At 49.3% G+C, this 25402-nt stretch overlaps 1 protein-coding gene across 4 annotated transcripts in view; it reads right to left on the bottom strand.

Annotated features, from left to right (window-relative positions):
- Positions 1–674: 674 nt before the first annotated feature.
- The window catches only part of TRAK2 (trafficking kinesin protein 2), a 45613-nt gene continuing 20885 nt past the window's right edge, over positions 675–25402 (bottom strand). For all 4 annotated transcript variants that reach the window (XM_083154160.1, XM_083154161.1, XM_083154162.1 and 1 more), the window contains 13 exons: positions 22403–22479; positions 20859–20975; positions 17059–17268; positions 14359–14437; positions 14009–14139; positions 13218–13292; positions 11839–11976; positions 11679–11758; positions 9810–10004; positions 8799–9070; positions 5775–6059; positions 4585–4684; positions 675–4113 (listed from right to left, as the gene is read on the bottom strand). In XM_083154160.1, the coding sequence (XP_083010286.1) occupies positions 3453–4113; positions 4585–4684; positions 5775–6059; positions 8799–9070; positions 9810–10004; positions 11679–11758; positions 11839–11976; positions 13218–13292; positions 14009–14139; positions 14359–14437; positions 17059–17268; positions 20859–20975; positions 22403–22479 (2420 nt within the window). In that variant the 3' untranslated portion in view covers positions 675–3452. The remainder of the gene's footprint in view (positions 4114–4584; positions 4685–5774; positions 6060–8798; positions 9071–9809; positions 10005–11678; positions 11759–11838; positions 11977–13217; positions 13293–14008; positions 14140–14358; positions 14438–17058; positions 17269–20858; positions 20976–22402; positions 22480–25402) is intronic.

The following is a 25402-nucleotide window of genomic DNA, read 5'->3' on the forward strand; positions in this document are numbered from 1 at the left end:
CCCCGTACACAGGCAGCCAGTCATTGTTATATTGTACCTCCCCCTACAACTACCCCCATCGTGCCTCTACTAGCGCAGAGTAGTCCGAGCTGCATCTCCCCACACACAGGCACCTGTGTTCATACCCCGGCTCTGCACTGTTGTGATAATTACTAGCATCTTTCCCTGAGACAGTACACACCTTATGATTATCTGTCCAGTCTGGCTGGTTGGAAAGAAAATCTGGTGATGTCTGGGAACAAATTGCAATAAAATGGACAGAAGCTCCTGTTGGAATAAATCTGTCTGAACGACCATTTATGTCTGTGTTGGAGCAGTTACTGGTCATTTGCTGCCACACAGATGCGTCCTCATCATTATTGCTGAAGTCGCACCTAACAGCCCCCTCTCGGCGCACCAGGTCCTGTGCATCTCTGCTGGAGCTGGGTGTCCTTTACCCCCAAATCGCATCTTAGTCCACGGATCTGTAGGCGATGTGCTACAATGCAGTGTGGGTGGGATTATTCTCCATGTACAGACTCCGTCACACACAGGTATATAAGTGAGGAGTGCGCTATCGCGTACCACTAAATGCATATGTAAAACACATTTGTTACAGTGTTATGATACAGATTTGTGTGTGTGTGTGTGTGTGTGTGTGTGTGTGTGTGTAAAATAACCAACGTCACACCGGGTAAAAAGTACAAAGGTCAAAAAGGTTTATTGGTGGAAACATAAAAACAAGGTAAGCGATATATATGCAAAAGCACATACACACTGTATATATACACAAGGAATACACATATATATATTTAACATAAAATCAGCTGATCTTCCAAAGAATTTGCAGCAGGTTTTTTTTTCTGAATTTTTTAAATGTATTTTTAAATGGAACGGAACAGGCTAATTTTGCAATGCCTGCGGGACGGGACCCTTGCAGCTATATACAGCTATATACATGGAAGCAGAGCATTCTGAATCAGACACATTAAGTAGCGTAACTGCTGCAGATCTGTAGCACGGACATTGGGGGTTATTCTAGTTCATTCTTTCTGACAAAATCCTTCTTAGATGGACAAAACCATGTGCACTGCAGGGGGCAGATGTAACATGTGCAGATAGAATTAGATTTGGGTGAGTTATTTTGTTTCTGTGCAGGGAAAATACTGACTGCTTTATTTTACACTGCAATTTAGATCTCACTTTGAAGAAAAACCCCACCCAAATCTAATTCTCTCTGCACAAGTTACATCTGCCCCACCCGCAGTGCACATGGTTTTGTCCATCTAAGAAGGATTTTGTCAGAAAGAATGAACTAGAATAAACCCCATTGTCCGGCCTCTCTGACAGCGCAGCCGGGAGGAGACCGCTCTCAGACGGTGTCTGCGGTCATCTCCCGACCCAACAGTCCCCGGTCTCCTGATGCTGGTACTATCCCTGTACTGCTCTGCACCGACCGCAGGACCCGGTGGAAATGCAATGGCGCTAAGCGGCCAGTAACACATAAAACGTAACACAATAAACATCAGTGCAAAACCCTGTTTGACATTGGCACATAGGTTACTTGGATGATAGGTTGGCAGTCAATTGGTCGACGGGTACAAAGTTGACATGGTCAAAATATCAACATCACAGTGGTTGATACAATTTCTTTTTATTGAAGTTTTAAATACCATCCACATGGAGTATTATTGGGAACCGTAACCTGCGGGTGAGTGAAGTCCACAAGGGAATACGTTACCAAAAATATACCTGATTCAATATACAAAATGATGGCAAAAAGTATTTTTTTCTAAAATACAAAAAAACCTTCTATGTGACCTTTCACCGTGTCCACTTTTTAAAGGTGTCTTTCTACATGTTGACCAACTTAACCCGTTGACCATATGTGGTCAACCTAATGATCCATACCCATTTATTAGCACGTGTCCCTAGATGGGAAATAAGTGGATGGTGGAAACAACGAAGGCTTCCACAGAGTCGGCAGACCCGGTCCGACAGCTAGAACGCCAAGACGGTAGGGTTCATATTGCACAGGATTCCCTGCATCACAATCCGTGGGTAATATCTTGTACCCCACTGGCCTTTTTTACGCCCATGTATCAATCAGCACAAGTTATTACGGCGCTATAGATAAAATAACTAGCGGTTACGAAGATAATCCAGATGCACGGAACAGAACACAGAGAATAATAAGTATATTGCATGGTGTAACCCCGGGATAGCGCAAACACAATACTGCTACAATCAATCATTTGCTAGCGTAAGAAAGGATCAGTAAAATATTAGTTCTAGATTATCCAGAAGCGCGGCGTAAAGAACGCTAAATATCTGGTTAATATTTACACTAATGACAGTTCTGACACATGGAAGGAGCAGAGTACTGATATAGCACACCTTGTTACACTGATACTATACACAGGGGATGGTCTTATACAGGGAGATGGCCATTTCTAAGTTCCATATCGTCTTCCATGCAGATAAACCTTCCTTTTCCAGTTCTCTTAATATATAAAAACTTTCATTTATCCTTTACAAAGTTTGTGCTTTTTAGGTTTTATAATAATAATAAAAAAAACCTTTGTCTTACATATAAATACGTAGAAACCTACATTCGCATTAAAATGCCGCCAGCCGCAATCCTCAGGGCGACAAAACCCATCACTTACTGAGCTGTGGCCCAACAAAGACACAGAGGTGGCGTATCCTGGCGCTTTAAAAGCAGGCGTACAAAGACATACAGTAGGCCCGTATACCCGTCTGCTGGAGATGTGACGAACGCTGGCATTATCCTAAGCCCCAGCTTACCCACAGACCTGTATGATCGAGGAATAACATTGAACAGATCTCTCACTTACTGTATGTGAATTAAAGAGGTTTCCGCATTTTCCGGACAACGAATAGTAAGATTGTCCGGACGTTACAAAGTTCTTGTTCTAGACTCCTGTTGTTACTGTGTTGCCTTCTTGTAGCGTACAGATCTGACTATTGGAGGTAATTGCCGTACATTTATACATCTCCGAATGCTATATACAGTTCCCCTTTTTGATCCTGGAAACGTCTAACACTATAGGTAACATTTTTAGCTTTTGGTTAAATGATCTTTAGTGCGAATCTCCTACACGCGGTTGGTGAGGCTGCAGAGGGACCATCCTGTATTCCAAGGGACCCCACCAACGGCATAACCGCGGTACATATTCTTAGTGCGATTTGGTTCCTAGAAGAAACCCTGCAGAACTACCCCCCTCTAACATGTCACACGTCCACATACGGATTCTTCCTTTAGACTTTTAATAAAACTTTCAAAATCCTGTAACTCTCTTACCCACAGCTCCAGGTCCTCACCCAACTTGCACTGAGAAGCCACCTGCTCTTCTGTCCTTCACAACCTGCTGAGACCTTCAGTAACTATTTCTGTACAAAACATACTGTACACTCCTTCATCACACTAAGAATACACACTTCTCTCTTCTTCAGTCTTCTTTTAGGCTGCTCATTTTTGGAGAAGAGGTGCAGGCTGGAGGTGCAAGTCCCCCAATAATAGTAGGAAGACTCTGGTTCCTTCTCAGTCCACCGAGGAGGCTGCTGCTTGTTGCCACAAACATGGATTCTTGCCGCCTTAACCCACTGCTCGGCGATTGCTCCTGCATTTCGGAACCTGCCTGTGGGTGTTTGACAGCTCTTGCAATTCCTAAGCGCTTTAACCGTTCCACCAAATTCATCTTCAGCTGCCCTAAATCAGTTTGGCTCCGAGTGGACTTTAAACCATACATTTCCTGGAGGAAGCTCTCCGCCGGCCTGGAAACCGCCAGGAAGGTTTCAGAGGGATTCGCTCTTGGTTCAAAATTCAGAGGAGATGAACATGGAGATCGGGATGGGGAATTGGGCGGAGTTGTCGGAGGAAGAAACAAGTTCTGTGGACGTGACGGCTTCTCTGGCGCCAGGGCGCTGTCGACCTTAGCGGAAATCCCTTGTTCCTGGAGGAGTCTGGCTAAGTTACTGGTGCTGTTCAGGCGAGAGTCGGCTTCTTTTCCAAAGCATTCTCCAACACTCAGTCGACACGACATTGCTGGGGAACTCACCAATGTGCTGGGGGTGCTGCCACTTCCAAAGGATGATGAGGTGTACATTGAACTACGGTTAAAAGAGACATAAGGAATGGTAACATGTCAACAAGCAACAAGGGTGGTCAGTTTTTTTATATGATAATTAAACATTAGGACCAAAATCAGCATTTGCCAACTGCTGGCCCTCTCTCACCAGTGTGCCCCGGCAGCTGGCCCTTTCTCACCAGTGTGCCCCGGCAGCTGGCCCTCTCTCACCAGTGTGCCCCAGCAGCTGGCCCTCTCTCACCAGTGTGCCCCGGCAGCTGGCCCTCTCTCACCAGTGTGCCCTCTCACCACCAGTGTACACCCACACCTGGCCCTCTCACCACCAGTGTACACCCACACCTGGCCCTCTCACACACGTGGCAGTCTCACTCCTTTCTGGACCTCACAATTTCAGGTTCCTGCATCTTACACTAAATTAAATTCTGATGGTCTCATCACTGCTGAGTATGTAAGGTGGTAACTGCAGTAAGACCGTGCACGGGTGGTGCCTCACCTGGGGGTAACCTGAGTGATGGCAGAGGGGTGCACTATCCGGCAGGTGGTGAAGGTGAAGGTAGAGCTTGTGTTGCACAGACACTTCCCCGGGTTTGTGGCTGCAATACAAATCATACATCATCAGTTATCTGCACAGTATATAGTACAGAAATACACACAGGTAATCAGAAATTCCAGGCGGACAAACCACAAAGGCAACGCCAGGCAGATGCACGGTCACCACAATACTAGGCAAACACATTGTCAAACAAGAGTCCGAACCAAGGGGAAAGACAATTCTTCAACATCTTGGGAGTGTGTGTCTATGAAGTGTTATGTGTTAAGGGGTTACTACTAGTAACAGGACCACAGCCACTATAGAAGTCAGAGATTTTCAATTTCATTTTAGTCTTAATCCCTTTGCTAAAATTTGACAAAATGAAATGTCACATTTTAGTAAAATTGTTTAATTTTGCCAAGGTTTAGTCCGTGAATCTTGACGAACATTGATTTAGTCCTAGCTGTGCAGTTTATTAAGTGTAATGGATTTTATGAAGATCATTTCTCTATCATTCCCTTAAATACTTTGTATAACGCTCACTGTGTGTTTCGTAATCTGGTTATTTTCTGCAAATATCAGTTCACGAATACAATTGTTTTTTTTTTTTATTAAAATTCTAATTTAAATAATTAAAGAAAAATACAACCTGCCTGATATAAGTAAGGGGTACAGTACTAGTCTACTGTTAAATAAAATGAAGTTGTAAGGATGTACATTATAATATAGGTAACTAATTAGCTAGCTTCATAACCTGACGGAGTGATTCTCCTGACAAAGGTGTTGCGCAGCCGCAGCGCAAGTAAGTAAATCTAGAGATGATGGGTAACACTGTATTAAATACAGTATCATTTAAGAATCCAAAAAGTCAATCACTTGAAAAATGTGGTGTCCTGACGAAAAATGATACAGCATTGTCGTCTAGTCAGCTTTAGTCACGACCATAGCGATGAATATTTAGCCAACATTTTCATTTAAAAAAAAATCCTATTTTCATTATTGTTACATTTTAGTCTAAATTTTCGTTGAGGAAATGAACACGGCACTATAGTGACACAGAATAACCACAGACACGTGCGTACAGTTAAGTCATATCCCATAAGGAAAGGGATTGGACAATACAACAGCGGCAGAGACTTTCCGTTACTAACCAGAGGATGCGGCTGGCGACGCCGTAACTGGCGGCAAGAATATACTCAGGCTGGCCTTTGGCACTTCCTCTTCAGCCCTCTCCTGTACTTCAAAGGTTATACCTCCCTCATCCTCCTCCTCTTCATCATCATCTTCCTTTTCATCCTCCTCAAGATCACACAAGCGGTATTCCGCATCCTCGGGGAGAGGCTTAAAGCCTTTGGTCATTACCCCGGGACGGGGATCCAAGATGGTGCCCAGGTTAGGCTGTGCCAGCTGCTGCCAGTGGTGAAGAGTCTGGGAACCTATAAAGATCACAGGAGAGAATATAAAATGTATAGGATATGCAAGATGGCATCAGATTCATCACTAAGAATATGTATGGGGGCGACACCCCAGCCAGGTAGACATGATGGCGGAAGGGGAATGCACCTCCCCTTCTGTATCAGAGCAAGTAGCACGGATGGTGTAATGATCAGCATTACCGCCTCACAGCACTGAGGTCATGGGTTCTATCCCCACCATGTGTTATATATATGGGGCAGTACGGATGGTGTAATGGTCAGCATTACTGCCTCACAGCACTGAGGTCATGGGTTCTATCCCCACCATGTGTTATATATACGGGGCAGTACGGATGGTGTAATGGTTAGCATTACTGCCTCACAGCGCTGAGGTCATGGGTTCTATCCCCACCATGTGTTATATATACGGGGCAGTACGGATGGTGTAATGGTTACATTACTGGCTCACAGCGCTGAGGTCATGGGTTCTATTCCCACCACGTGTTATATATACGGGGCAGTACGGATGGTGTAATGGTTACATTACTGGCTCACAGCGCTGAGGTCATGGGTTCTATTCCCACCATGTGTTATATATACACGGGGCAGTACGGACGGTGTAATGGTTAGCATTACTGCCTCACAGCGCTGAGGTCATGGGTTCTATCCCCACCATGTGTTATATATACGGGGCAGTACGGACGGTGTAATGGTTAGCATTACTGCCTCACAGCGCTGAGGTCATGGGTTCTATTCCCACCATGTGTTATATATACGGGGCCGTACGGACTGTGTAATGGTTAGCATTACTGCCTCACAGCGCTGAGGTCATGGGTTCTATTCCCACCATGTGTGTGTATATATATATAGGGCAGTACGAATGGTGTAATGGTTTGCATTACTGCCTCACAGCACTGAGGTCAGGGGTTCTATCCCCACCATGTGTTATATATTCAGGGCAGTATAATGGTTAGCATTACTGCCTCACAGCACTGAGGTCATGGATTCGATCCCCACCATGGCCCTAACTGTACGGAGTTTGTATCTTCTCCCCGTGCTTGTGTGGGTTTACTCCGGGTACTCCGGTTTCCTCCCACAATCCAAAAATATACTGGTAGGTTAATTGGCTTCCAACAAAATTAACCCTAGAATATCTGTGTGTGCGTGTACATGTGGTAGGGAATATAGATTTTGAGCTCCACTGATGTGAATGTTAAAAAAATATTCTCTGTAAAGCGCTGCGGAATATGTATGCGCTATATAAGAAACTGTTAATAAATAAATAAATAAGTGGCACAGTGGTAGGCATTGCTTAGACGGAACAGTGGTGGGCATCTTCAGGTCTTCCTACTATCCCCCCACCGTCTCTGTGCTTCATCCTCGCACCTCTGGCACACCTCTCCCACATTAGAGCCCTGATTGCTGCCCTCATGCATTCTCTGCACAGCACCGGTTCTGTACCCCGCCTATCTTATACGCCTCCTGTGATTCCTGGATTTACGTACGGTACTACGCCTCCTGTGATTCCTGGATTTACGTACGGTACTACGCCTCCTGTGATTCCTGGATTTATGTACGGTACAACGCCTCCTGTAGTTCCTGGACTTACGTACGGTACTACGCCTCCTGTACTTCCTGGATTTATGTACGGTACTACGCCTCCTGTAATTCCTGGATTTACGTACGGTACTACGCCTCCTGTAATTCCTGGATTTACGTACGGTACTACGCCTCCAGTAATTCCTGGATTTACGTACGGTACTACGCCTCCTGTAATTCCTGGATTTACGTACGGTACTACGCCTCCTGTAGTTCCTGGATTTACGTACGGTACAACGCCTCCTGTAGTTCCTGGATTTATGTACGGTACTACGCCTCCTGTAATTCCTGGATTTATGTACGGTACTACACCTCATGTAATTCCTGGAGGTACGTACGGTACTACGCCTCCTGTAATTCCTGGATTTATGTACGGTACTACGCCTCCTGTAATTCCTGGATTTATGTACGGTACTACGCCTCCTGTAATTCCTGGATTTATGTACAGTACTACGCCTCCTGTAATTCCTGGATTTATGTACGGTACTACGCCCTCTGTAATTCCTAGATTTATGTACGGTACTATGCCTCCTGTAATTCCTGGATTTATGTACGGTACTACGCCTCCTGTAATTCCTGGAGTTATGTACGGTACTACGCCTCCTGTAATTCCTGGATTTATGTACGGTACTACGCCTCCTGTAATTCCTGGATTTATGTACGGTACTACACCTCATGTAATTCCTGGAGTTACGTACGGTACTACGCCTCCTGTAATTCCTGGATTTATGTACGGTACTATGCCTCCTGTAATTCCTGGATTTATGTACGGTACTACACCTCCTGTAATTCCTGGATTTATGTACAGTACTACGCCTCCTGTAATTCCTGGATTTATGTACGGTACTACGCCCTCTGTAATTCCTAGATTTATGTTCGGTACTATGCCTCCTGTAATTCCTGGATTTATGTACGGTACTACGCCTCCTGTAATTCCTGGAGTTATGTACGGTACTACGCCTCCTGTAATTCCTGGATTTATGTACGGTACTACGCCTCCTGTAATTCCTGGATTTATGTACGGTACTACATTCCCCATCGCACCCCGCTTCATGTGCAGCGCATTCTAACTAAATAACAATCATTTTTAAAGAAAGAGCTAAAGTATAATGTATTTAGAAATGTGCATTGACGATACATACACTGATCGGAGACACCCACCTTCCAGGGGCTTAACGATCTGCAGCTTCTCTGGGAGGAGGCTGCGCAGGGAAGCGGAGGTAGCGGTACAGTCGGTCATGTCGGAGACATGGGTCACCATGGAGAGGACACTTCCACTTGGAGTGCTGTAGCCACTGTGGTCTCGCTCATCCTCCAGCAGCTTTAGTCTCCGCTCACACTCGTCCCTGAAAAACTGCTTCTCGCTCAAGTAGTTCTGTCGCCGGAGGTGGAGCCTGTGCAGCGCGGTTTCCAGGTTAGTGTCTCCCAGGATGCTGAGTAGGAATATGGGACAGAATATCATGCAATGACAAAGGTAGCCAATGGCCTGGTTTTGCTAAATACACTCGTGAAAAGAGAAGTTACACATGGACTGGTCCATCTGTGCAACCAAGGGAGTGCACGGAGGGTAAATGGTCTGGTCCATCTGTGCAACCAAGTGACTGCACGGAGGGTAAATGGTCTGGTCCATCTGTACAACCATCAAGGGAGTGCATGGAGGGTAAATGGTCTAATCCATCTGTGCAACCAAGTGACTGCACGGACGGTAAAAGGTCTGGTCCAACTGTGCAACCATCAAGGTAGTGCATGGAGGGTAAATGGTCTAATCCATCTGTGCAACCATCAAGGGACTGCACGGAGGGTAAATGCCACTGGCCAGAGTAAGGGAAATAGAGGTAATATCATGTGAGCCCCTGAGGTCAGACCCCGCCCAGCACCCATCTGCCCCAGCGCTCCCGCCCAGCACCCATCTGCCCCAGCGCTCCCGCCCAGCACCCATCTGCCCCAGCGCTCCCGCCCAGCACCCATCTGCCCCAGCGCTCCCGCCCAGCACCCATCTACCCCAGCGCTCCTGCCCAGCACACATCTGCCTCAGTGGTCCTGTACAGCATCCATTTTTAGTAGCATTCAGGCTGTTAGACCATACTAGAGGTATATATAAAGCCAATCAAGCAGGAATCCTTATTATCACGTAGGATGAGTGTCAGAACTTTGCTCTACTCTGACACTCACTTATTATCTTGCTTCCTCGGTTCTTCAGCAATGGAGCAGACTCCCGCATTCTTCTGCTCAGCCTCATAGGGCAGAGCCGTCATCACCACGCCGGAGCGGTTAGAGCCCGGTATACGCAGAGTATGGGGGGTGGAAGATCGGGAACAGAGTACATTCGCCACCTTCACTGTATCAAACACCCGGTTTGGATGCTTTCTACATAGGAGGATAAAGGAAAAAATATCAGCAGAGCTCCAGTGACAGCAGGCCTGCGGGTACAGCGCCAGTCGCAGCAGGCCTGCGGGTACAGCGCCAGTCGCAGCAGGCCTAGGGGCAGAGCGTCAGTCGCAGCAGGCCTAGGGGCAGAGCGTCAGTCGCAGCAGGCCTAGGGGCAGAGCGTCAGTCGCAGCAGGCCTAGGGGCAGAGCGTCAGTCGCAGCAGGCCTAGGGGCAGAGCGTCAGTCGCAGCAGGCCTAGGGGCAGAGCGTCAGTCGCAGCAGGCCTAGGGGCAGAGCGTCAGTCGCAGCAGGCCTAGGGGCAGAGCGTCAGTCGCAGCAGGCCTAGGGGCAGAGCGTCAGTCGCAGCAGGCCTAGGGGCAGAGCGTCAGTCGCAGCAGGCCTAGGGGCAGAGCGTCAGTCGCAGCAGGCCTAGGGGCAGAGCGTCAGTCGCAGCAGGCCTAGGGGCAGAGCGTCAGTCGCAGCAGGCCTAGGGGCAGAGCGTCAGTCGCAGCAGGCCTAGGGGCAGAGCGTCAGTCGCAGCAGGCCTAGGGGCAGAGCGTCAGTCGCAGCAGGCCTAGGGGCAGAGCGTCAGTCGCAGCAGGCCTAGGGGGAGAGCGTCAGTCGCAGCAGGCCTAGGGGCAGAGCGTCAGTCGCAGCAGGCCTAGGGGCAGAGCGTCAGTCGCAGCAGGCCTAGGGGCAGAGCGTCAGTCGCAGCAGGCCTAGGGGCAGAGCGTCAGTCGCAGCAGGCCTAGGGGCAGAGCGTCAGTCGCAGCAGGCCTAGGGGCAGAGCGTCAGTCGCAGCAGGCCTAGGGGCAGAGCGTCAGTCGCAGCAGGCCTAGGGGCAGAGCGTCAGTCGCAGCAGGCCTAGGGGCAGAGCGTCAGTCGCAGCAGGCCTAGGGGCAGAGCGTCAGTCGCAGCAGGCCTAGGGGCAGAGCGTCAGTCGCAGCAGACCTAGGGGCAGAGCGTCAGTCGCAGCAGGCCTACGGGCAGAGCGTCAGTCGCAGCAGGCCTACGGGCAGAGCGTCAGTCGCAGCAGGCCTACGGGCAGAGCGTCAGTCGCAGCAGGCCTACGGGCAGAGCGTCAGTCGCAGCAGGCCTACGGGCAGAGCGTCAGTCGCAGCAGGCCTACGGGCAGAGCGTCAGTCGCAGCAGGCCTACGGGCAGAGCGTCAGTCGCAGCAGGCCTACGGTCGCAGCAGGCCCACGGGCAGAGCGTCAGTCGCAGCAGGCCCACGGGCAGAGCGTCAGTCGCAGCAGGCCCACGGGCAGAGCGTCAGTCGCAGCAGGCCCACGGGCAGAGCGTCAGTCGCAGCAGGCCCACGGGCAGAGCGTCAGTCGCAGCAGGCCCACGGGCAGAGCGTCAGTCGCAGCAGGCCCACGGGCAGAGCGTCAGTCGCAGCAGGCCTACGGGCAGAGCGTCAGTCGCAGCAGGCCTACAGGCAGAGCGTCAGTCGCAGCAGGCCTACAGGCAGAGCGTCAGTCGCAGCAGGCCTAGGGGCAGAGCGCCAGTCACAGCAGGCCTACGGGCAGAGCTTCGGTCACAGCAGGCCTACAGGCAGAGCGTCAGTAAGGGGAATGTACACTATGACACAGCTAGAACCTACAATGGATAATGATGGCTGTGTGACAGGGACCCACATGTGACCGAGGACTATGTCAGGGACAGTGTCTCACCTTCGCTCCACAGTGCTGGAATCATCGTCCAGACTCAGCTGTCTCCGCATGGTGCCCTCTATCTCTGCAGCCAGGGAATCCTGCACCAAACCAAACACAGTTATTTTCCTGTACTCGCTGCTTTTCCCAGCAATGTCCTCATGTATCCGGTCTTCCTTACCACAGGGAAGATGCTGCAAGACTGGGGCCTCCTCAGCAACGCGGAGGGACTCGCCTTGCAGCGCAGCATCTTCACTTCATCCTGAGTCTCCTGCAGCATTCCCTGACATTCCGCATTGCGGTCCTGCAAGTCGTGCAGCTGCAGAGAGAGGCACACAATGTTGGGAGCTGAAATAACAGCATATTGGGCACAATACGTGGTAATTATATGTAGAACAGGTCACCTATACACGGCGACACAGGTGCTGAGGAAACACATACAGTATATGTACACATTTCCCAGTTACCGGGCGACCAATACACAATACGTGGTACTTATATGTAGAACAGGTCACCTATACACGGCGACACAGGCGCTGAGGAAACACATACAGTATATGTACACGTTTCCCAGTTACCGGGCGACCAGTACACAATACGTGGTAATTATATGTAGAACAGGTCACCTATACACGGCGACACAGGCGCTGAGGAAACACATACAGTATATGTACACGTTTCCCAGTTACCGGGCGACCAGTACACAATACGTGGTACTTATATGTAGAACAGGTCACCTATACACGGCGACACAGGCGCTGAGGAAACACATACAGTATATGTACACGTTTCCCAGTTACCGGGCGACCAGTACACAATACGTGGTAATTATATGTAGAACAGGTCACCTATACATGGCGACACAGGCGCTGAGGAAACACATACAGTATATGTACATGTTTCCCAGTTACCGGCGACCAGTACACAATACGTGGTAATTATATGTAGAACAGGTCACCTATACATGGCGACACAGGTGCTGAGGAAACACATACTGTATATGTACACGTTTCCCAGTTACCGGGCGACCAGTACACAATACAAGGTAATTATATGTAGAAGAGGTCACCTATACACAGAGACACAGGCGCTGAGGAAACACATACAGTATATGTACACGTTTCCCAGTTACCGGGCGACCAGTACACAATACGTGGTAATTATATGTAGAAGAGGTCACCTATACATGGCGACACAGGCGCTGAGGAAACACATACAGTATATGTACACGTTTCCCAGTTACCGGGCGACCAGTACACAATACGTGGTAATTATATGTAGAAAAGGTCACCTATACATGGCGACACAGGCGCTGAGGAAACACATACAGTATATGTACACGTTTCCCAGTTACTGGGCGACTAGTACACAATACGTGGTAATTATATGTAGAAGAGGTCACCTATACACGGCGACACAGGCGCTGAGGAAACACATACAGTATATGTACACGTTTCCCAGTTACTGGGTGACCAGTACACAATATGGATAGAATTATTAAGCAGTAACTTTCTTGACTGTGACATAAGATATACATAGCACCAGTACAGGCCACCTCACCTCAGCCGTCAGCTGCCGCTGCGCCTCCTTGGACGCCTGTAGGTGAATTCTCAGCTCCTCCTTCTCTATCGCGCTCTATTCAGGAGACATTTTGAAAATTTAATTTTTGTTTAGCACAATTTAGAAAATGAAGAACAATTGTTATTGGTAGCTGCGGGCGTCCTATTCCTGCCCGATTCTGTCTGCTCCTCACCCGTTACATTATAATAGGTTACAAACCCCCAGGCAGGGAGAACCTGCACAGCTGGCACTGCGCCATACGGGTGTATGACGGGCAAAGCGTATCCCACAGCAGCACATGTCTATTACACATAATTACAGCACAGCAGGAGTGCAGCAGGCAGGATCTGCACTCAGCAAGGTATAACACATAGGACAGTAAAGATGTTCTGCAGCAGCTCCGCCTGCCACGCTCCTACAGAGGCTATTGTCTGCAGCACAGTCAGCATTTGTAAACAGAAAAATAAAAAGTTAAGTTCTAAATATTTGTGCTGCGATAGCCATCTATATAGAGCATCTGAGTGCGCAGCCTGACCAGGATCAGCAGCTCCTGCTACAGAAACACCACCGCCCTCAGCCTGCACCCATCATCCGGTGGTGCATAATGATCCCTGCAAGGGGTCCCACAGTGTATAATGGCCCCGCTGAGGGGTCCCGTGGTGCATAATGGCCCCGCTGAGGGGTCCCGTGGTGCATAATGGCCCTGCTGAGGGGTCCTGTGGATCCTCTGCCCTAAGTGGTGGCCTGGCCTCCCCCTGTGTGTGTGATAGAAGGGCAGGGGCTGTACACACCTCCCTCAGTTTGTGTTGCAGGTCCACAATCTGCGTGAGCACAGCGGAAATCTCCTCCTGGTACCGAACAATCTCCTCAGACTTATCGGACAACTCCTCCGTCAGTTTGCTGATCTGGACGTTGGATTCCCCTGAAATAAGATTTAATTCAATATTTTACATTGAAATAATAGATTCTGTACATGAACAATGAAGCGACGCAAAATTTATGCTTTGTTTTACATGTCTACCACCGCTCCCACGCACACAGGATCAGCAAAATTTAGCAGTAAGGTTCCGGTTAGTAAAGCATGTGGCCGTGCAGTAAATGTGACACTACGTCAGTAAGTTATTCTGTTTGCGACACTTACTAATTTCCTTCACACAGTCGAGGACCAGCTGTTGCTCCTTTTCTTCGTAGGATACTGTTTCTGTCTTCAGATGGGTGGCCTTAGGGAATGAAGACATGTGACATTATATACTATATACTAGTACAGCAGAACTTACTAATCAGGTGTTTTACAGAAATGGCTCCTTACATTTCCCCCACAGACATGGTACCTACATCTTAGAGCCGCAGAGCGGTGCTGATAGGACGGAGCACTGGCTCCACACATCCAGCAGTTGCCATAGACACTGCTCATTACCGCACATGGTCACACTGCAGGAGGTGACATCATATAAAGAGACGGATGATGAGAGGGGAAGCCTCTTACACAGGGTGGGCGATGGGACGCCGATGTCACTGCAGGGTGACATCACATACAGAGACGGATGGTGAGAGACAAAGCCTTGGGGAGGTTACATTGTATCTGAATCTATACCGTCAGCAGGAGACCTAACTACTGGTACCCACACGCGGTACACGGGGTGGGCGATGGGCCGCTGATGTCACTGCAGGAGGTGACACGGGTCTATGCTGAACCAAAGCACAAACCGCAACTAATAGATAGGTATCTGGAGGCGTCAATCACCATAATATTTTCACGTTGCGCTCCCAGGTGCAGCTGTATGTGACCTGGATTAGTGCCGGTAACAATGATCAAATACACTAAGTCAATGTTTCAACTCCAACTGTGCAAATACCTACCAGACTGGTCCCAGAAAATAAATATAGAACGTTATTATGCTGCTGACTGGCTTCTATTACCTGTGGCCCGCCACTGCCCTGGTCCTAACACTACTGCTGCCGCCCTGGTCCTAACGCTACTGCCGCCACTGCCCTGGTCCTAACGCTACTGCCGCCACTGCCCTGGTCCTAACGCTACTGCCGCCACAGCCCTGGTCCTAACGCTACCGCCACCACTGCCCTGGTCCTAACACTACCGCTGCCGCCCTGGTCCTAACGCTACTGCCGCCACTGCCCTGGTCCTAACGCTACCGCCGCCACAGCCCTGGTCCTAACGCTACCGCCGCCACTGCCCTGGTCCTAACGCTACCGCCGCCACTGCCCTGGTCCTAACGCTACCGCCGCCACTGCCCTGGTCCTAACGCTACCGCCGCCACTGCCCTGGTCCTAACGCTACTGCCGCCGCCCTGGTCCTAACGCTACTGCCGCCGCCACCCTGGTCCTAACGCTACTGCCGCCGCCGCCCTGGTCCTAACGCTACTGCCGCCACTGCCTGGTCCTAACGCTACTGCCGCCGCCCTGGTCCTAACGCTACTGCCGCCGCCGCCCTGGTCCTAACGCTACTGCCGCCGCCGCCCTGGCCCTAACGCTACTGCCGCCGCCGCCCTGGCCCTAACGCTACTGCCGCCGCCGCCCTGGCCCTAACGCTACTAACGCCGCACTGGCCCTAACGCTACTAACGCCGCCCTGGCCCTAACGCTACTAACGCCGCCCTGGCCCTAACGCTACTAACGCCGCCCCGGCCCTAACGCTACTAACGCCGCCCCGGCCCTAACGCTACTAACGCTGCCCTGGCCCTAACGCTACTAACGCAGCCCTGGCCCTAACGCTACTACTTCCGCCCTGGCCCTAACGCTACTAACGCCGCCCTGGCCCTAACGCTACTAACGCAGCCCTGGCCCTAATGCTACTACTTCCGCCCTGGCCCTAACGCTACTAACGCCGCCCTGGCCCTAACGCTACTAACGCCGCCCTGGCCCTAACGCTACTAACGCTGCCCTGGCCCTAACGCTACTACTGCCGCCCTAACGCTACTACTAACGCCGCCCTGGCCCTAACGCTACTAACGCCGCCCCGGCCCTAACGCTACTAACGCTGCCCTGGTCCTAACGCTACTAACGCAGCCCTGGCCCTAATGCTACTACTTCCGCCCTGGCCCTAATGCTACTAACGCCGCCCTGGCGCTAACGCTACTAACGCCGCCCTGGCCCTAACGCTACTAACGCAGCCCTGGCCCTAACGCTACTAACGCAGCCCTGGCCCTAATGCTACTACTTCCGCCCTGGCCCTAACGCTACTAACGCCGCCCTGGCGCTAACGCTACTAACGCCGCCCTAACGCTACTACTAACGCCGCCCTGGCCCTAACGCTACTAACGCCGCCCCGGCCCTAACGCTACTACTGCCGCCCTAACGCTACTACTAACGCCGCCCTGGCCCTAACGCTACTACTGCCGCCCTAACGCTACTACAAACGCCGCCCTGGCCCTAACGCTACTAACGCCGCCCTGGCCCTAACGCTACTACTGCCGCCCTAACGCTACTACTAACGCCGCCCTGGCCCTAACGCTACTAACGCCGCCCCGGCCCTAACGCTACTAACGCAGCCCTGGCCCTAATGCTACTACTTCCGCCCTGGCCCTAACGCTACTAACGCCGCCCTGGCGCTAACGCTACTAACGCCGCCCTGGCCCTAACGCTACTACTGCCGCCCTAACGCTACTACTAACGCCGCCCTGGCCCTAACGCTACTAACGCCGCCCTAACGCTACTACTAACGCCGCCCTGGCCCTAACGCTACTAACATTGCCCTTTGACGCTGCCGCCACCCTGGCTCTGACGCTACTGCTGCCACCCTGGCTCTGATGCTGCAGCCGTTGCCCCGGCCTTGCCCTGGTGCTAAGCCATCTGAGGTGGTGTGTGAGACTATGGAAGGACAGTACCTTAGAGCGCAGGGCCAGGTTCTCCTCCTCCAGTTCCCGCAGCTTCCCGTGCAGGTTATCCAGTTGCAGCAGCCCATGTGTGATGGTGAATGAGTCGTTGGAGCGCAGTGGAGTAGAACAGCTGGAGTCTGTCTCGCTTTCCTCTGACGCGATGGAAACCACGCGGAGCAGGTCATCTTTCTTTGATAGCTCGTGTTGGAGCTGGTTGACCTGTAAAAGTCCCAATACATCAAATTAGTGACAAATACGGTAAATGGCCCCAAAATCGTGTCAGAGACAAATGTTTTCTGTGGGAGGCTGCATACTCCCTCTGTAACGCCAGTGCCACCTAGTGGACGAAGGAGAAACTGACTGTGCTGCGTTTCTACATTCAATTCCGATGCCGCAGGGCGCACATTGGGATCGACTCGTGATTGGGTGCTGCATAGCATGGTGCATTTTGACTATATAGCACCGTGTGCGCACATCCATACAAAGCTTTCTGTAAAGTGCTGTTTTGGAACAGAGTTTGCCTGCACATGTGCTGAAGTGTATACGGTGTCCTTCCGGGGGGGGGGCACGATTCACACAGTGGGCACATTTTGTGTTTGTGACCTTGGTGCAGAAGAGAAAGGGTTACTGACAAAGGATTTCTCTGGTGTTATGAATCTGCCACTGGGGTAAGATAAAGAGAACATGCTATGATAAATGCTGGTAATTGTAGTGCCACATAACAAATATCTTTTGCCTGCAGCAATCCCTGTTTTCTGGCTTCTTAAAGCACATGGGGCCTGTCGAAGAAATAAACTGGCGATGAAGTGGAAGGTTATAACACACCGGCCTCCTAACTGTCACTTTTCAAACACAGCTGATTGGCTGGTGCGTTATCACCACCTGCTTTATCTCTTCACCAAGCCTAATACATTGGACCCTTACAGACAATTAATGTTGGCTGTTGAAAGCTACTAATCTATGCTGAGGGAAGCAGAGTTCCATTTTGCTACACACCCTGGCACACACACTGGCACAGGTCTGGAAGATACTCTGAGGGCTCCGGTAAAATGTATCCGCTACGCACCAGGCGGCACAAGACACTTAATGACGCTATCCTCAAAAGGGCATTTAAAGCGGGTGATAAAGGTGCAGAGAAAGCTGCCAGGCCAGCAGCAGAGGAACCATATTTTGTGTTGTGGGCGAGGTGAACAGCGCCACCGATGAGCCAGGAAACCACTGTGTCCTGTCAGGGACAGGGCTGTGGGAATATATGGAGGAGGATGCTGGAAGTACACCTACTGCAGTCTGTACAGTCCAGACATTACCCTGTATAACCTACATCCTTGTGCTTCGGCAGAGACCTATCTGAGCGCTTACGTGTCACAGTAGCAGGTTTGAAGAAAAGGGCGCGATTATAAGTAGGCATTCTAAGAGGTGAATGCAATTAGGTAGGAGTCAGCCCCAGACGCACATATATATGTCTGTATAAATAAATCTGCGAGTCCGGGGACATATGAGCTACCGCTGTCGCCGTTTCCACGCTGCTACTGCAGCAATTTACCCCACTTTCACTGAGCTGACTACTAATACCCCTTTCACATCGCAACTAATTACCGGGTACAAGCCGGTTTGACCCGGTAATTACTGCGATGTGAAAGGGGTAACCATGTCCCGAAAACAGGTAGCAACATGGCAAAACGAACCAGTAAAAAAGCCTTTACCGGTACATTGCCGTGTTACTTGGTTGTATGAATGGGTTAAACGGGTCAAGCAACCCGTTTCCTGTTCACACTATGGAGGAGGCAGCGCTTGGAACAGCCCCAGCTCTACGCGGCGCCTCCCCCCCCCCCCGATGACGCACCGATTCCACACCGGGCCCCCAGGATAACTTCAGCGAACCGTCAATAATGCCAGTTCGCTGTGGGGATGTGAACTTCCCTAAACACTGGTTCACACCAGGACTTACCTGTTTCAAAGTCCCGGGGCGAAGCAGCATTTTGCGATGTGAAAGAAGTATTACAGTTTGTAAAGAATGTCCTTAGTCTTGGCCTTATTTAGGTGATGGGAATTTAATTGCAATTAATTTAAATGACAACAGAATTCGCTGCGCTACAGAAGAAACGGTACTTGATTTCTAGCACGGCACCCATCGCATCGTATACCATGAGACTAAATAAGGTATACGATGGTATGCAATGCTGTACAATAAAAAATTGTATGGCATCGTATGCCATACAATGCGATGGTATACGATTTTTTATTGTACCAGCGTGGCGAGCGCAGCGGTACGCGTCCTCCAACCTTTTCATACCCCCACTATCCACGTCGGTGTGGAGTTGATTTTAGATAGTGTGGCGAGCGCAGCGAGCGCCGCGAGTGGACGCGGAATACATGTAAAATAATACGCGTCTGCTCGCCACGCTTCGGGCTCGGTGGCTCGCTGCGCACGCCACACTATCGAAAATCAACTTCCTCTGCCATGAGCTGGATTCTGAGGAACAGTAAAAGATAGCCGTGGGTGGAGGAACAGGTTATATATTTACTGCATGTGATAAGAAATGTCTGTAATAAAATGTATCAATAATTCATGATAAAGCTGGAATGCCATGTAGATTACCAAAACAAGGAGAGAAAAGAACAGAGCTATGTTATTGGGGGTGGGGTAGCGTGGATACAGTCCGTAAGATTATCCATCTGGTTAAAATGAAAATCTGGGAGCAATTGACAATAAACTATTTCCTCCCAAAAGCCACAAAAACGGACAAAGACGGTAGTCTGGATAATGGGAAAAACCAAACTTATTGCACCAATTTATCTGAACGGCCATTTTTGTCTATTTTCCAGTGTTTGGGAGCAAATGGTCAAATGCCATCTGCTCCCATCTATGACCAGATTTTCATTCCAACCAGAAAAACTGGACAGATAGGGGCCCATTTATTAAACTATAAATCCCCCAAAAAAGCACGTTTTCGGGGTTTAGCCGCAAATATTACCTATCTCCTAAATGTATCAAAGGAGGACCTCCCGGCAGCGCCGCAGGCCGCACCCCCATAGGTTTCTATGGGGGATGCGAAGCTGCCCGATGTATTAACATCGGGCAGCCCGGCATCGCAGCCCTGGGCTATCGCCATTGTAATATGGTGGTAGCCCATTGTAGCCTATGGCTACACTTCGCACTGCCCGAGCAGGGCACTGCGGTCAGAGAGGTCGGCGGGGGTCAGCGCATAACCGCGCATGCGCTGACCTCCCGGCTTCCGGGTTAGGGCTTCGCATGGACGGGCTCCTATCGGAGCCCTGTCCCTGCTCCCTTAAAAATGATAAATTGCCCCGATATGATCGCATTTTACAATGTGATCCTGGGCAGTAATATTCCGCCCAGATCGCATTGTAAAATGCGATCTTGATAAATGCGCCCCATAATCTTATAGGTGGGGCAGATGTAACATGTGTAGAGAGAGAGTTAGATTTGGGTGGGGTGTGTTCAAACTGAAATCTAAACTGCTGTGTAAAAATAAAAGCAGCCAGTATTAACTTTGCAAAGAAACAAAATAAATCCCCAAATCTAATTATCTGTGCATGTTACATCTGCCCCACCAGCAGCGCAGCATGGTTTTGTCCTGACATCAGGGCTGAATTAGGCCCATAGCGACGTTAAATATTCCCAGGTACTTTGTACCGTGACTGGATAGAGCAAAGCACAGAATACAGGCCGTTCTGGATCGGCTTAGTGCCCCCCAAGCCCCACATCTTACCAGGCGATATAGGTAGTCACTAATATAATCGGGGGAATATTACACATAGATCTCTGTGTAACTTCTACAGCTTACGTGATCGAGCGCTTGTGCCAGCTGCTCCTCCACAGACTCATTCTGCTGGGACAATAGGTGGTTTCTCTTCAGAAGGGCCTGGCCAATGCGGGCCGCCAGCTCCAGGTCCCGGTCCCTCTGTGAACACAACAGCAGCATTCGTCAGGACACACAGTAACAGTCATAGAGGCTGGTGTAAGGCTGAGCACTGGGGGCACCAGTACGGCATGCTACCAGCGAGGCTAAATATAAACCTGGCATGCTCTCACTGTGCCCACACCGTATAAGTTCACCTAGAACACACACTGATACGGGCAGAGAGGCCTGTACCTACAGGACGAGAAACCAGGAGGAAATAACAGAGGAGCAGACTGTGCTGCAATACAATCAGCGGATATGTCCCCATATGGGGTGACATTTAATAGAATAGAGATATTTTGACTTTTGCGATTTTCCTTCAAAGACAGCTAAATTTGCACGTTTTTTCAAAAATTTGTCAATTTAATAGGATGCGATTTGCGGTAATAATCACCCTTTTTGCCGCGAAAATCGCATATTTTGACCTTACGATTTTTAAACACACTTCAATTCGCATCCAGTTTTTTTCCCATTATAAATAAGTATACAACTCGCACTTTTAATAGGATGCAGAAAAAATCAAGCTGAGATTGTTTACACAAGCGAACTTTGTTTAGCTCTGCCCACCAGCCAATCAGGAGTGTCCACGAGCTGGTGGGCGGAGCTATTTTTACTGTTGTGGAATTACAAGTACCAGCAGGCCCTTTAACGCCCCGCATGCTGGCACTTGTGGTTCTCCAAGTCTCTGCATGTGGTGCAGGCTCGCTGGGACTTGTAGTTCAGCAACATTACACAATAGTTTAATCTAATATTAACCATATATCAGCCCGTTTTTCCCCCCCACAAATCACACATGTGCATTAATTCGCACATTTACATGACTAAAATTGCACAAAATCGCTGCAAATTCGCATCCCATTAAATAGTCGATTTTTTTTTTTCAATTAGCGATTTTAAAAATTCGGTGCTATTTCAGAACCTTACTAATAATCACATCCTATTAAATGTCACCCATGGTGCCTGGCCAATTGTTCTACTGTGTTTGTGCTAACAGTCAGTAGGGTGACACCAGTTTTTAACATGCTTTTTTTTTTGGGACCTTTTCATTCTTTAACTTTACTCTGAGCAAGAATATGGCCCTCCTACACCTAACTGGCTGCTTCTGCATGTAGCCCACACATGCTGGGCAGCTTTATTTTTACAATGCAGTGTAACGCTGAGCTGGTATAAGCCCCGCCCATGCCTATCACTCTGCATATCTTACATCTACCTCCTGCAGTGCAGCATGGTGATACCCAAGTGCAAAGAGATACTCTTCCCAGCTTGGAATGAGACCCACATGGTGCATCACCTACAGCACCTACAATCACATTGTCGCACCTCGGTGATCTAGTTACAGGGACGTTACGTTCTTGGTCTGTATTTACTCATCCCAAGCTATAATCACCATTGCATAGGTCACGTATAAAGGAATAAGGTCACCTCACCTCTGCCAGCAGGTGGCCCAGCATCTCCGCATCATTGTAACTTCTGCTCATCTGCTCTATATTCTCAGAGCCGAGAACTGGAAAATAAATGGCAAGAATGAAGCGATGTTCTGCAGCAGGATACATCGTACAGTGCAGAGTATGCATGGTGCATGTACAGCGCAGGGGAAGAGTACCAGGCAGGTCTCTGCTAACATGTAACAAGGGAACACCGGCTCTCCACCTACATGACAGACAGCACAGAGTATATCATCCTCATATCGCGGTTATAGCACATATACACCTCCCGCCTGTCAGTGTTAGGCCACGCCTACACCTGGTGATGTCATTATCGTTTCCGAACAGTCATTATGTCACTCTGGCCTATAGCGCTATACACAATTATATAACTAAGAAAGGCAGCGGAGAACGTGGAAAGGACCAAAGGAAAGAGACTAGTCAGCGGCTAATGCTCAGCATGGCACTGTACAGACATTGGGAATCAGTGTACGGAGAGCTTACACTCTATTACCTGTATATTACTTTCCCATCACACAAACCCATAGCCACTACTGGCTGACCCCAATCGCTTTCCTTTATTTTATTACATGGCACAATAAGGTACAGTACATGATCCCTGAGAGAGGAGAGTGTCCTGCACAGTACCAGGCAGCAATAAGGCACAGTACAACCTCCTGTACAGTTATATAGATGTATAATCCCTGAGAGAGAGGTGAGTGTCCTGCACAGTACCAGGCACCAATAAGGCACAGTACAACCTCCTGTACAGTTATATAGATGTATAATTCCTGAGAGACAAGTGAGTGTCCTGCACAGTACCAGGCAGCAATAAGGCACAGTACTGCCTCCTGTACAGTTATGTAGCTGTATCCCCGGAGAGACAGGTTTGTGTCCTGCACAGTAATGGCCAGCAATAAGGCACAGTACAACCTCCTGTACAGTTATATAGCTGTATAATCCCTGAGAGAGAGGAGAGTGTCCTGCACAGTATCAGGCAGCAATAAGGCACAGTACAACCTCCTGTACAGTTATGTAGCTGTGTAATCCCTGAGAGAGAGGTGAGTGTCCTGCACAGTAATGGCCAGCAATAAGGCACAGTACAACCTCCTGTACAGTTATATAGCTGTATAATCCCTCAGACAGGTTTGTGTCCTGCACCGTAATGGGCAGCAATAAGGCACATTACTGCCTCCTGTACAGTTATATAGCTGTATAATCCCTGAGACATGTGAGTGTCCTGCACAGTACCAGGCAGCAATAAGGCACAGTACAACCTCCTGTACAGTTATGTAGCTGTATAATCCCTGAGAGAGAGGTGAGTGTCCTGCACAGTAATGGCCAGCAATAAGGCACAGTACAACCTCCTGTACAGTTATATAGCTGTATAATCCCTGAGACAGGTTTGTGTCCTGCACCGTAATGGGCAGCAATAAGGCACATTACTGCCTCCTGTACAGTTATATAGCTGTATAATCCCTGAGACAGGTGAGTGTCCTGCACAGTACCAGGCAGCAATAAGGCACAGTACAACCTCCTGTACAGTTATATAGCTGTATAATCCCTGAGACAGGTGAGTGTCCTGCACAGTACCGGCCAGCAATAAGGCACAGTACAACCTCCTGTACAGCTATGTAGCTGTATCCCTGAGACAGGGTAGTGTCCTGCACAGTATCAGGCAGCAATAGGGCACAGTACTGCCTCCTGTACAGTTATATAAAATAAATCATACTCCATATTATAACTAATAACATGTAAATCCTGACAGACAGTTCCACTGTACAATGTGACAGATCAGCGCTGACTGCAAATGGTTGTATAGGGCTCCTCTTGCCCAATTATCCACAAATAACCTCTGATCATTTACACATCAGCTGGAACGTCTCTGCTGCATTGTATAAACGTGGGACAGCGCCCTGTGGTTTGGGGACCCCAGAATGTCTGTTGTCAGGTGAGCATTACATTTTATAGGACACAATCACATAATATACAGATGACACCTGTAGCATCAGACAAGGGCCAGCTCACCTTGCAGGCTGATGGCGGTAAGCACATCCTCATTCTGGTTACAATCCAGATCCGGTGCATCCATCACTCTCATACTATGCGGCAGCGCACAGGGCTGCTGATCTAACTCTATTGGGTATTAATCAGTCCGGCTCCTGCACTGTGATCAGTGAGGTGTGGGGCGAGCGCTATATACAGAGCTGTGTACACTTTCCCTCAGGCATTCCACAATCATAAAGCAGGAGCCCAACCCATTTAGTTGGAAAAAAACAATACAACCTCTGTGCACTTACACTATAAACCAGAGGTGGCCACATCGGTCCTCCAGATAGACCAACATGTTTTCCAGGCCACCTGTAGATCTGTAGAATGTGTCAGTTGAAATAGTAAATAACAGTAATGACTACACCTGTGCACCAGCTAGGTGGTCTGGAAAACGCGGCCTGTTGGTAGATGTTGAGGCGAGCCCTGACCTACTCCTTACACATACAGTAGAAGTGTAGTGTTACCTCTAAGCTTCTTTTGCAGGGTTCCGCACCCTGCAAGTTTTTCAAACCTCAAAATGCACCCTGCCCTTTATGTGTGTGGCACTGTACGCCCCCCACCGTGCTGACATGCCACTGAGCTATTTCAGTGTGTCCCATCATGTGTAATGGGTATTACGGTATGTGGTATAATGTGTAAGAGGCATTGCAATGTGTTTCATAATGTGTAATTGTCATTACGACAGAATATGTAATGGGAACAGCAGAGTATGACCATGTTTAATGGGCGTAATCCTGGTGCAGTGCGCAATTTTTTCTATATATATTTTTTTTGTTTCTATTGTAAATTTCTAATATAAAAAAGCGCCCTGCCCGGTGGTCAGCACCCAGCCCTAAAAATCCTAGAGTGAACATGAGAAGTGTGCACCTATACGTTATACACACATATATATCTATATATCGGGCACACATACAGTATGCTGCAGCGCAAACAAACAAATGGGGTAAGAGG

The sequence above is a fragment of the Crinia signifera genome, chromosome 7 (genome assembly GCF_055691185.1).
Source record: "Crinia signifera chromosome 7, ASM5569118v1, whole genome shotgun sequence".
NCBI classification, from domain to species: domain Eukaryota; kingdom Metazoa; phylum Chordata; class Amphibia; order Anura; family Myobatrachidae; genus Crinia; species Crinia signifera.